The sequence below is a fragment of the Misgurnus anguillicaudatus genome, chromosome 18, assembly GCF_027580225.2.
Source record: "Misgurnus anguillicaudatus chromosome 18, ASM2758022v2, whole genome shotgun sequence".
Taxonomy (NCBI): domain Eukaryota; kingdom Metazoa; phylum Chordata; class Actinopteri; order Cypriniformes; family Cobitidae; genus Misgurnus; species Misgurnus anguillicaudatus.
Genome location: NC_073354.2, coordinates 29,564,245 through 29,577,333, shown reverse-complemented (window position 1 = coordinate 29,577,333; position 13,089 = coordinate 29,564,245). Strand labels below are relative to the sequence as shown.

Genomic DNA, 13,089 nt, shown 5'->3' with positions numbered 1-13,089 from the left:
GAAAGACGGAAATACTCGTCGTTGGCGGGGAAGCGTTTTCTCTTGATTGACGAGATATCTCGTCAATGGCGGGGAAAGAGTTAAAAAAATATTTTCAGAACTAAATGTCTTCTTCAGGCATCAGTCAGTATTTAGTGTGACCTCTCTTGGCACGAAACACATCTTGAGCTTTTTTAAGGAGACTGACATCCTGAAGTCATTCGATTAGAATTACAAATTAGGATTTAATTTCATTTAGGTTTAAGAGATCCTACAGCTGCCTGCTATTGGTCAAGTGGAAGGGGAGTTTACCTTAAATACTTCATACTTCAGCTTATACTTTTATACAGTTTTTAATACTACATACACATTTCCTTTATTTTCTGGTTGTATTCTAATAAAAGAGACTGAGAAATTATTATATATGATCACTGTGCAATTGTAAAAAACAACAAATCTAATGGTAGCAATGTGGCCTAAGACTTTTGCACGGTACTGTATACGTATCTGTGAGCTCAACAAAGAGTGAGCTCTCCTGTTCTATGAAAGGGCAATAAAAATCTATTCTGGTTAGCTTCAACAGTTTAATTCACTAACTTAGGCTAGAATGCCAAAACATTAATATACTACGTAAAGCAAAAAGAAAGCAGCACATATTTAAAAAATGCAGTCTGACACTTTTTTGAATGCACCATTTTTGTAAGCGTATTAATGTCTCCCTCAGGTAATTTCAAGGCAGGTGCTAATGGTCGTATCCTGAAGAAACACTGTGCGTGTGAGCAGCAATGTCTCGACAGGCTGATGAAAGATGTGCTGAAACCCTACGTCCCTGCATATTTTGGAGATGTGGAGAAGGAGGGAGAGAAGTACAATCAGATGGAGGACTTACTGGTGGATTTTGATCTGCCCTGTGTCATGGACTGCAAGATGGGTGTCAGGTCAGTTGTTAAGAGATGTGGATGTTGATGCGATGCTAGACTGATTTTTTTACCTTGCACTCTAATAAATGCTGGGTTATGGAAATTAAGGGTGTCACGATTTTGAGTTTAAATCGAAATCGTTCGAAATTAAGTGACAACCTCGAACTTTGAATTAGAAAATGGAATCATCAATGCTGCCACGCCCCCATGTCACGTCCAGTCGGCTTGTCAAGCGGAAAAAAACACACGTGTTGCTGCGAGTCAACCTCCTCTAACTTAGCTAACTACAGCCAGTTAAAAGATACCGTGGCAGATGCAGGAGACAACACGCGAGCTGCTCTTTTCATGGGAAACAAAAAAAGTGCGCCCCTCTGCCTTCATCTGAACCAAATCAGAACAGAGCATGCACGCACCTGTGCCAGGACCGGTCGTTTCTCTGAACTGAGATCTGTTAAAACTTATTTTAGTTGCTTAAGAGTTATGAAAACAGCATTTAAACATGACTTCTTGAGGTATAGTCTCCCAATCTCGTCTGACGGTAATAAAAGCGCGTTTTTAAGGTGCATAGTACTGACAGATATTCATCTGACAGGAAGTTTCGTTTTATCAGGTATGTGCGTGTACCATATTTTTTCACTGTCAGCACGATTTACATGGCAGGGCATCTCCGGGTTTAAGGACAGATATTATATTTCATAAAAGTCTAGTCGAAAAATGGCATAGCAACCTGTTCTTTAAAAAAAATGAGGAAAAAAAAACGAGAATCGAATTGAACCATTACCTTAGAATCGAAAATGTACCGTGACAACCCTATTTGAAATCAAAATGTTCCCCCTAAAATGCTGGGTTATTTTCAACCCAGTGTTGGGTCAAAAAGGGACGAAACCAACCTGTTGGTTTGTAATTTAACCTACGCTGGGTTGTTGCAACCCAAAATGCTATGATGTTTATTTAGGTCAAATAAAAACATTTTCTGGGTTAATTTAACCAAATGGGTTGGGTTTGTCCCTTTTTGACCCAACACTGGGTTGAAAATACTCTGGCATTTTATAGGGTGAACAATTAGATTTCAAAGAGATGTAAAACGATATTTGTAATTTCTTGAAAGATGTTCATGGTAAAAATGTAATTGTTATGGAAATCATTTTACTTTTTTTGGTTATGTTGACATCTATATTTTATTTACAGTAGGCTACATTTTACATCTATTTTTGCTTGTTTTAATTTGAAGACCTGATGAAATCAAAATGGCCTTTGTGGTCTAAACTACTAAAGTTAACCAAACTTATAAACTTTATTTAAAATGTGTTATCCTCTTCTCGGAAATTCTTGTTGGTCTTTTATCCTGTTTAAAACAGTTTAAGCTAAAACAGATGCAACACAGCTGGAACAGATATAAAATAAAGCACTGGAAAGAAACAGTGAGGGAGAAATTCAAGTACAGTATAATTCACCATTGAAAATTAACCACAATTCCTCTCTTATACAAGACAAAATCTTCAGCAATTCTCAGCTTGTCTTATCTAGATTTATCCAACTGCATGTGTGCTCCTGAAAATGTTATTTAAAATTAATAGCTCTCATTGAGTCATTATTTGTACAGATGTTAAACATCCCAAGCACCATATAACTAAGACAAACTCCGCTCCCCAGACGATCTGCAGAGGATCAGTCCTTTAATATGCTGAATAATAGCTGTGCTTTTTTAAGGACGGTGCGAGAGATCATGATGCATATCAGGCAGCGTTCATTACTTTTCCCACTCCGTCATTCCCGGGATTGCTCTGTTTGCTGACCGAAACACGGCAGCGGTCATGGACAAATATAGAGATAACCAGATGGTCGGGATATTAACATAGTCTCCGTTGGCCTGTCCAAACAAAACAATGCAACGCTTAGAGGCTCACGCACATTCATTGCAGTTTTAGCAACAGAATTTTCCAAGACAAAGTTAAGGAGAAGTTCATCCCAAAAATAACACAAAAATGGAACAATATTTTTTGTCTTTTTTGGGAGCTTGACAGATAACTGTCTTTTATGTGGCATTAGCTATAGACCAGTTCAAATGATGTAAACAACACTGGTCCAGAACACTTCCTGTTACAGTTTGTGACAGTTATTTTTTTATTTTACATATATTATTATCTTTAAGATGTTTTTTTAACTTCAGTTAATTAAGGTTTATATGTTCTGTTGGTTTATTTTATCCCAACGTTTATCTAGTGTTAAAAAAACGGAAACAGGAAGTGCTTCTGGACCAGTGTTGTTTACATCTTTTGAACTGGTCTATATAATGATTCCTGTACTACACAATGCCATAGAATAATTTTTTCTTGATGATTCCTAAAGAACATTCGAATATCCTTTTACAAAAAAGAAAACTTTTAAAAAAGGTGCTTTATAGTGGATAAAGGTTATTTAGACATATATAAATGTAAGAGATGCTTCTTTGGGGAACCAAAAATGGTTCTTCTATTGCACTGATGTGAAGAATCTCTTGAAGCACCTTTGTTGTAAGAATGAAGAACCATTTTTGCTTCCCCAAAGTGGAAATCAAAAGCTCTATGGATGTTAATGGTTCTTGAAGGAACCATACAGCCCAACAAAGTACCTGTATTTTTAAGATTGTAGAACATACAAGTTTTGTTACTACTTGCATTTCTTTTGAAGCCTCTAGCCAATAAAATCTGTGAACTTTTGTATGCATCCCAAATATTTTAAGTTTAAACAAGTTAAGTGACCCAGAAACCTTCTCTCGCAGGACGTATCTGGAGGAAGAGCTGACAAAAGCCAGGAAGAAGCCCAGCCTGAGAGCCGACATGTATCAGAAGATGATAGAGGTGGACCCTAATGCTCCCACGCCTGAGGAACATGAACAGAAAGCGGTCACTAAACCGCGCTATATGCAATGGAGGGAAACCATCAGCTCCACCGCTACGTTAGGGTTCCGTATTGAGGGCATCAAGGTAAGATGGGTGCTCTAAAAACATTTAACATTTGACACTTCCCCTTCATGTGAAACCGACAGTACAGTATGACATAGAACAGAAATGAGGTGAAATTGCAAAAAAAAATCAAGCAATAGTCAACATCCTCATTCGAATGGCATTTTAACCTTTTGAAATGAGGCTGAAATGCCAATTTCCTAAATTCACAGTGTTGTACAGATACATTTTAACTCAAAAGGCAGAAATTGAGTTGTTTTTCCAGCATGCATGTAAATTACACTGTAAATATTTGTAACAAAATTATAACAATTAAAAAAAGAACTAAGTATAATCAAATTGGCTTTGAAATTGACAAATCATTTTAACTTGCGACTTTCGACCATAGACTGTAAAAAAGATGGACGACACCTGTTCGCTCTTTTCCATTGGTGAATAGTGAAACTGCCAGTGTCCCGAATCGATATTGCGCTGACAACTTGGGTCTTGAATCTGCGCAGTAGCGATTTTGGGACCAGTCCTGCGCAGTAGTGAGCAGGAAGTAAAGCCGCGAAATCATGGCCCCACGCTCGCAGAATGCACATATCACAGCTATCAATCATGACGTTACACTACCGTTTTTCTAGCATTAAATAACTAACTAAAACAAACTTATTTTAAAAACAAACACTTAAATTTACATCAGCGTGATAAAAATACAGTAAATGACAGAAAACAGCTTCGGAAAAAAGATATTTGAAGTTTAATCAATTGTTTAGTTGGTCTTAAGGCATATTGAATAACATGGGGGAGGCAGGGTTTATGACCCCACCCCAGGGTTTATGACCCCGTCACAGGGTTTATACTAGGACCAGTCACTGGGGGCGATCGAGACGTTTTGGGTTCACTTTTCTGGGCTGGTGCTTCACGCTTGCTTTCGACGGGTTGTTGTGATGAGTTGTTGTGACTTATAAAACAAGTTGAAATTTTCTATTTTATTTTAATGAGTTGAAGTAATATAAAAACATTTGTCATGCCTTGCTGTTTGCAATTTTTACAGTGTGGTCATTCATGTTTTTTATAAGTGGAGATTTTTGGATGTACTTAGAGGGTTTTGCTGTGAAAGACAGTCAAATTTGTTAAATACAAAAGAAATTTGTAAAAAATAAGGCATGTTATTTGCTGATAAATAAAATGTTCATTGCCATTGAAGTGAAATTACTAAAAACGAAACATAAGAGCCTAAGAAAAAAATGCTAATTTACAAGAAAACATTTAGAGGGTTTTGCATCTGAGCTCTTTATACATATACATATACTGAATGATTTTATTTAATTAATTGAAAATACAGAATGCCAAACAATGCCATTGCCAAAATGTTTATGTTATTAATTTGAAGTATTTAAAGGGATAGTTTACTTTAAAATGAAAATTCTGTCATCATTTACTCATCCTCATGTTGTTCTAAACTTGTATGAATTTCTTTTATCTGATGAACACAAAAGAAGATATTTAGAGAAATTATGGTTAACAAACAGCAGATAGTGACCATTGACTTCCATAGTAGGAATAAAAAAATATGATGGAATTTAATGGATACCGCCAACTGTGTGCTTGCTTACCATCGTTTATCAAACTATTTTCTTCATCATTTATCACAATACTTCCAAAATATTTTTTTCTTACTATGGAAGTCAACGGTCACTGTCTGCTGTGTGTTTACCATCATTTCTCAAAATATCAAAATAAATTCATACAGGTTTAAAACAACACGAGGATGAGTAAATTAAAGTGAACTATCCCTTTAAGTGCAATGTATTGCAAATCTCAGAAAGTCAATCTGCTGTGTTGTTTTCATCGGCTGAGTCATGGTAGCTTTAAACGTGCACATGTGTTTTAATGAGATCACAGTCTTCCGATATAACCAAGGGGGCAGGATTTGCCTTTTTTTAAGAGGGTGACTGTGTTTGAATGCTTCTGTCATTCACACAGTCTGTTTATGGCACGTCCATTGAGCCCAACATCAGTGTATGACAGGCCTTCGCTCTCACAACACGATTTCAGTTCTGTAATTCAGTTCTCACTCGCACGTGCGCCACCAACGTAAATACGTCTTCATTGAAAATGTCAAAAAGATTAATGCAGCTACAAAAGCTTCAGCTAATAAAGTCAATCCAGACCACTATGATTCTATTAAGATGAGAAAGAGGAGATTAGAGCGCTTGTGTTTGGTCTCTGTCAAACAAATCATGGTTAATGAGAGTTTTACCATTGAGCTTTGCAGATGCCTCATATGAATAGCTAAGGGCAGGTTCTCGTTTTACACTTTCTGTTAGCACCCAGGGCATTTTGAAGAATAGGCAGACTGCTGTTATGGGGGTTGTGTGACTGTGCTCTGTTTGTTGTATTATGTTTATAATACATCTGTTTTGACGTTTGTCAAGCACACTAATTCCACAGTCTAAAGTACTATTTGGATGGAATTAGGTTTACATAGGAAGGTGGGGTAAAGCACTTCACAGAGGCACCGAAATGTTTCTGAAATTGACGTTCTCCCCAAACTGAAATTAAACACAGTGTTTTTAGATTTCTCGTCTGTCTTGTTGTTTGCACATGTGATATCAGGAAGCAAGGTAATGTGCACGTGACGACACAGGAGGTGACGCGCTGCGTAATCGTATTACCCCTCCCACTTTTGATTGTTTTACTGAGATTTTTAATCCCATCCGAATTGACCATTGATATTACAGACATCCTGTGGTATCATGTTGAATTTGCAGAACAAAATAATTTTTTAATCAGTATGTTTCTTTTTTTTGTAAAAATATTCAAACAAGATAAAAAAATTTTTATTGCATACTGCATACTGTTATATCAAGTTTTCAACATATGAAGAGTTTGGTTCCAAGACCCAATAAATCCATTTTGACTAATTTCGGTAAAAATGTGTTTTCTATACCAAGAAAGTGACAAGATTAAAACCATTTTTTCTGTTACAAACTTTCACATAGCAGCTTTAGGTTATAATAACATTAAAAATTCAAATCCATAATTTGATTTTCAAAGATTTATTATAAAACGGATAATTTTTTTTAACAAGTTTTTTTTTCAAAATACTATAAATCTATTGAATCAATATATAAATGTGCATTTATCTTTGCCATGTTATATTCATCTAGTTGACTAGTGGTATACACCGATTAAAAAAAACATTAATAGCATTAATCAAAACTCCTTGGGACGTCGTCGCTGAACTTTTTTGACAGCTATCAGCTATAAAATGTTTTGGTCCTGCTCAATTTTCATTGACTTTGAGTAAAATAATGGAAAGTTTTTCATAAGATCCCATGGAGTCAATGTGTTAGCATGACAGAAGCTTGATGCTGTCGTATGAGAACAAGCAACAGCCGAAATTATTTGATTTTGATGACTTACTTTCTTCCCCGCCACAGAAAACCACCACAGGTTTATCAATGCCATCAAAATTACTATTTTGTTTTTGTTTGTTTGTTGATCATGAAGTACAAAATATATGAGGAAAACTAGGATTCCGTGTGAATACAAAGCGCCGCCATTAATGTTTACAATGCGTGGAATGGTGCGATGTGATTTGTTGAGGAGATTTATTGCATTCCGCAGAGAAGGAGGACTGGCGTTTGTCGCAGTTTGGAAAAAATGGGAGAAAATATAACAATAACACAGCAGATTAAAATTAAGAATTGACTTGGCTATGGATGTTGGTCTCTCTGCGCCACCTATCGAGCGGGAGCGTGAAGCGCACTTCCTGCTTTGCAAAAGCTCTGAATTAACGCTGTAAAATATTTATATATATATTCGAATCTCAAAACTGAAAATCGAATGTCAACCCACGGAACGAATATTCGAATATTGTGGTCCACCCCTAACTACACTGTAAAAAAAATTTATTATGAAAAACAATATTATAAAAAATGCATATTGCAATATGAACTTTTTAGAGAATATGTGTTTGCGGGGAGCAATTCCCGCACACTGTCTGCTTGCTGGAAAAAATTATTTAATGAAAGTTGCGTTGCAACGTTTCGATCAGCTGATCTTCATCAGGCAACTACAATTGTTCCAGACATAATCAAATTTAAATGGACAAATGTCCAATCACAATGTAGATACATCAAGTCACATGATAGGTGCATCATTCAGAAAAGTCACATGATTACATCTCAATTCAATAATTCAATAAACTCATGATATCATTTATGTAGTTCCCTGATGAAGATCCGTTGATCGAAACGTTGCAACGCAACTTTCATTAAATAATTTTTTTCAGCAAGCAGATAGTGTGCGGGAATTGTTCCTTGTAAATTTTGAGAATTTTTGTGGTCTTATCCTACGCACCTATCTATTGACTTTAGGTGTGCGACGCTAATTTGTTAGAGAATATGTGTTAAAATAAGTTTATATTTCTTAGTTTTTTCTTAAGCATAAATCTCGTGATAAATTTTACATTAATGCATATTTTGGCAGATGCTTTTATCTAAAGTGACTTACTGTACATTTAGGGGCGGTTTCCTGGACAGGGCTTATCCTAGTCCCAGACTAAAATGCATGTTTGAGCTACTTTCGTTTAAAAACACCTTGTCCTGCTTAATTTTAACATGTACCAGTGACATTGTTTTATCAGAAATTTAATGAGGCTATGGTTAGAATAAGAAAAAGTGATTAAGAAAAATCTACATTTAGAATTTAAGGGGGTGGTTTCCTGGACGGGGATTAGCTTAAAAGAATATTCCATTTTCTTAAAAGAAAAATCCAGATAATTTACTCACCACCATGTCATCCAAAATGTTGATGTCTTTCTTTGTTCAGTCGAGAAGAAATTATGTTTTTTGAGGAAAACAAGAAGTTGTGCTTTAAAAGTGTATATTTGTTATTTTTATTGTCAAAAATGACAATCGTTTTGCTAGATAAGACACTTATGCCTCGTTTGGGATTGTTTATAGTCCTTTGAAACTCTGTTGAAAAAAACTATTACGTGTTGAGTTAAGTGTTCTTAAAAATCCTGCAATGTTTTCCTCAAAAAACATAATTTCTTCTCGACTGAACAAAGAAAGACATCAACATTTTAGATGACATGGTGGTGAGTAAATTATCTGGATTTTTCTTTTAAGAAAATGGAATATTCCTTTAAGCCAGGACGAGGCCTTAGTTTAAATAGGAAATATAACTCGTTTTAACAAACATGCCTAAGTAAAAACATTACTTGTGTGCATTTTGAGGCAAAACAAAGGTTTAACAGGTTTAAAGGTTTAACACCTGGTTTCACAGACAGGGCTTAAGGCTAGTCCTAAACTAAAACACATGATACTAAAATATGCCAGTGCCATTGATTTGTCTCAAGATACACACTAATTTCTTTATCTAGACAGGCATGTTTATGATATATGCTAAAACAATACTGGGTGGTTTCCCAGACAGGGTTTAGGTTAATCCAGGACTAGACCTTAATTATATTAGGACATTTTGGAAGTTTTTAAAAACATACCTTACAAAAACACATGACAAAACAATGTCACCGATATATGTTCAATTTAGTGTTTTTAAATTAAAGCAGCTTAAACATGCATTTTAGTCTGGGACTAGGATAACCCCTGTATGGGAAACCGCCCCTGTAACTAAAGTCTAGTCCTAGCTTTGGCTAAGCCTTGTGTGTGAAACCAGGCCTAGATGTTTTAATGCAAAAACAAGACAAATACGAAAAGAGATGGTTCATGCATCTATACTACAAGTTGTCTTTTGAGGAAATTAATCGAATGTGTACCCTGATGTGGAGTTGGTTTTGTATTCTTAATCCTGTTTGACCCTCCACACCGATGTCTTTGTCCCTATTTCAGAAAGAGGACGGCACAGTAAACAGGGACTTTAAAAAGACCAAGACCCGGGAACAAGTGACCGAAGCTTTCCAAGATTTCGTCAAAGGCAACCAGAACATCCTGGTAAGTTTGTGTTTATGCGTTTACGTGCTTTAGGGCCGGTTAGAAGCTTTTCAGTAGAAGACAGAAGTGAAGCAGTGACAGGTGGAGCAGAACATGATCATTTACCCCCTTGGGGTGGTTTGTGAAACTAGGGGTTTCCTTTGTGCGGTGCAGCCTTTTAGAGTTATACATTGTTTGAAACCCATAGAAAGCTCACCTGCTACTGTGTTTGTCAGGGAAAACCACTTCTCGAGCACATGCGCGATTATATTGCACTGAAATTCACACATGCACATCGCTTCGTATGATGCAATAGTTTGACTTGCGTCAACTTCTGTTTACTTGTTACAGTATGATTGTGCTTGTAAAGTACTCTAGACGTTTACTTATTTTATATGATATGAAAGCATATTGGACGTTCAATTTAGTTCAGTGGTTTTCTTGGTGTTAAGCCCTGTTGGCAAACAGTTCCAATGAACTTTGTCTTTAACGTCTTATTAAATGACTGTTTATTTAAGAATAACACCATGTTTGTTTACCGTGTGTCCTGAAACTTAACATGCATCCTGATTAAATTACAAGTTCTGATTCATCTGATGGCTGTGCTTTAAATGTGACCGATGAACCCTGTATTTATATAGGCAACCAGGGGCATCATGCACCATTTCTTTTTAAGGGGGCACAGTGTGTACATTTCATATTGTAATTATAATTGTTAACGTCCATTAATAAAATACATTAAAATCTTTTTATAGGCCATATTCTCATGGGCTACATAGACAAAAAAGGCTAGGAGTGAATTTAATTGCTATTTCACATTTTAACCGAGTAAAAAAATACACTTTCACACCGACAACTGAATTAAACATTACATTGATGCGTTTATCTGTCATATTTGTGATTGGCTGTAATGATCAACCTTTAATCTTCATGTAATGCTGTCATTTTTTGTTTATTTTCACATTTCAATTCAATTGCATTGAAACATGCAACTTCTAAAATCTAGCCTATAAAAACATGTTTATATACAATTATTAGAGGAACGCATTTTTGCATCAAATATTTGACCTCGGAGTCAAAGCACATGAACATGCGATCACGCGCCCCCTCTAGGGGTGAATGTAAATATAAACATTAAGAAATGGACTTGATCTTTGTACACAAGTAGGGTAAACCGAACATTGCGAGAGCTGCTGCGTTTTGAACGCGTGATGGCGTTTATTATTTTATCAGATAATAAAGTGCAGCAGCAACATGTCCGCAATCGTGCACAATGATGGCACCAGCATTGTTCTGTTGCATCTGGATTTGTATTTATGGGGTGGTTTCCTGGACAGGGATTAGCTTAAAACAGGACTAGGCCTCAATTTAATTAGGAAATAGTAGTTTTAACAAACATGCCTTACTAAAAACATTACTTCAGTGCATTTTGAAGCAAAACAAAGGGCACTGATGTAATTTAAGATATGGCAGTGCAAGTTCTTTTCAGGTTGGACAGCTTTTACATTTATTTTAGTCTAGGACTAGTTTAATCCTTGTCCGGGAATCCGCACCAATAATGCATTGCGTCCAGAATTAATTATGTGATTAAAAATCTCGGAGTAAAAAACAGGTCATATTTACGCCTATAAAACAAAGTAACAAATTAAACGATGCTTCAGTGATTTTAAGGTTGCATGCAAAATCCCCTTGGCTCAAAAATCTAAGGGGGGAAGGGGCCCTCTCAGTTTGAATGGGCATGACGCCTCTGTAGGCATCCAAAAACACCAACAACCTATGATTTGACATTCTTAAAGTAAAATTCTTAAAGTAAGATGTATTTTCTTGATGAGCAAAATGACCTAAGAAAATAAGTCTAGTTTTTAGACAAACAATATACAATTTAAGTGAATTTGTGCTTAAAACAAGCAAAAATATCTGCCAATGGGGTGGGAAAAAAACTTTTTTCTTAATTACTTTATTTTCACCCTATTGGCACAAATTCACTTGACTAGACTTATTTTCCTAGGTCATTCTGCTCATCAAGAAATACATCTTGATTTAATTTAAAAAATGTAGATATTTGTACTAAAAACTAAATAAAAATACTAAGTAATAAAGTCTTTTGTTGCAGTGCAGTGAAATTGTGTCGTCAAATTATATCAAATGTGACCCTTTCTACATAAAATAATTTTAAAAAACATTCTGTAAAAAATATAACCTTGATATCTTTAATATTGACTGAGTATGGTCATATAAAAAAAATTAAATTAAAGTAAAATTAATAGTGCTGGGCAAAGATTAATCGCGATTAATCGCATACAAAATAAAAGTGATTTTTGGCATAATATATGAGTATGTGCTGTGTGTAATTATTATGTATAAATAAATACATACACATTCATGTATGTATTTAAGAAACATTTACATGTTTATATATATTATTTATATTTTTATATATTCTAAATAAATTAAAAACAATTATATATAAGTAAAACAATTCTGAAATGAATATATGAATGTGTTTGTGGTTAAATATACACAACTATTAGACACAGCACACGCACATATACCATGCAAAAAATCACCTTTATTTTGTATGCGATTAATCGCGATTAATCTTTGCCCAGCACTAAAAATTAATGACTGAAATAAAACTTTGATGCTCCAAATTTCATTATTAGATTGATGAGGTTTTAGCATGAATTTTACAATAAATACAAATAATTTCAAGATAGATAGTCTCATTTTAAAACCATCTTGTCTTTTCCCCAAAGAATTCCTATCTGGAACGGCTAAAGGAAATCAAGGAAACTTTGGAGATTTCACCATTTTTCAGAACACATGAGGTAAACATTTATATATTATCCTAAGACACATTATACCATGTGATAACAGAAACCATAATAGCATGTGAAAGTGTGGGAAATTAATACACGACAGCATTTAAGCAAAGAGCAGCTTTGAATCATCATTTGATGCTTGAATAGCAGCTTGGTCATTTGCAGAGCTTGCCATAACCTTTTCAGAGTGTTATAGAAATACAAGATAAAATACACTTTATACACACGGATATACTTCACACAATGCTATTTTGCTTACATAGTAAAACATGTTTTTTTTTGCAGATACAGTGTTTGCAATCACAGTTGTAACTTATATATTAACATCACAGGCAGATTGTGGGGGGAAACCGAAGCCAATTATGATTTTGTATGAGCTATGAATAAAATAAGAATAATATAATTATTTTCTTATTTTATTTGTAGTGTGTGCAACTTAAGGCTTAAATATGTGTAATTAATTAAAAGCATATTTGAAAACTCAAGTATCTCA

The 13,089-nt window shown here is 35.0% G+C and overlaps 1 protein-coding gene across 3 annotated transcripts in view; it reads left to right on the top strand.

Moving 5' to 3' along the window:
* The window catches only part of itpkb (inositol-trisphosphate 3-kinase B), a 48,241-nt gene that overhangs the window by 31,047 nt on the left and 4,105 nt on the right, over window positions 1–13,089 (top strand). For all 3 annotated transcript variants that reach the window (XM_055185553.2, XM_055185554.2, XM_055185552.2), the window contains 4 exons: window positions 704–917; window positions 3,661–3,865; window positions 9,694–9,795; window positions 12,531–12,602. In XM_055185553.2, coding sequence (XP_055041528.2) covers window positions 704–917; window positions 3,661–3,865; window positions 9,694–9,795; window positions 12,531–12,602 — 593 coding nt within the window. The remainder of the gene's footprint in view (window positions 1–703; window positions 918–3,660; window positions 3,866–9,693; window positions 9,796–12,530; window positions 12,603–13,089) is intronic.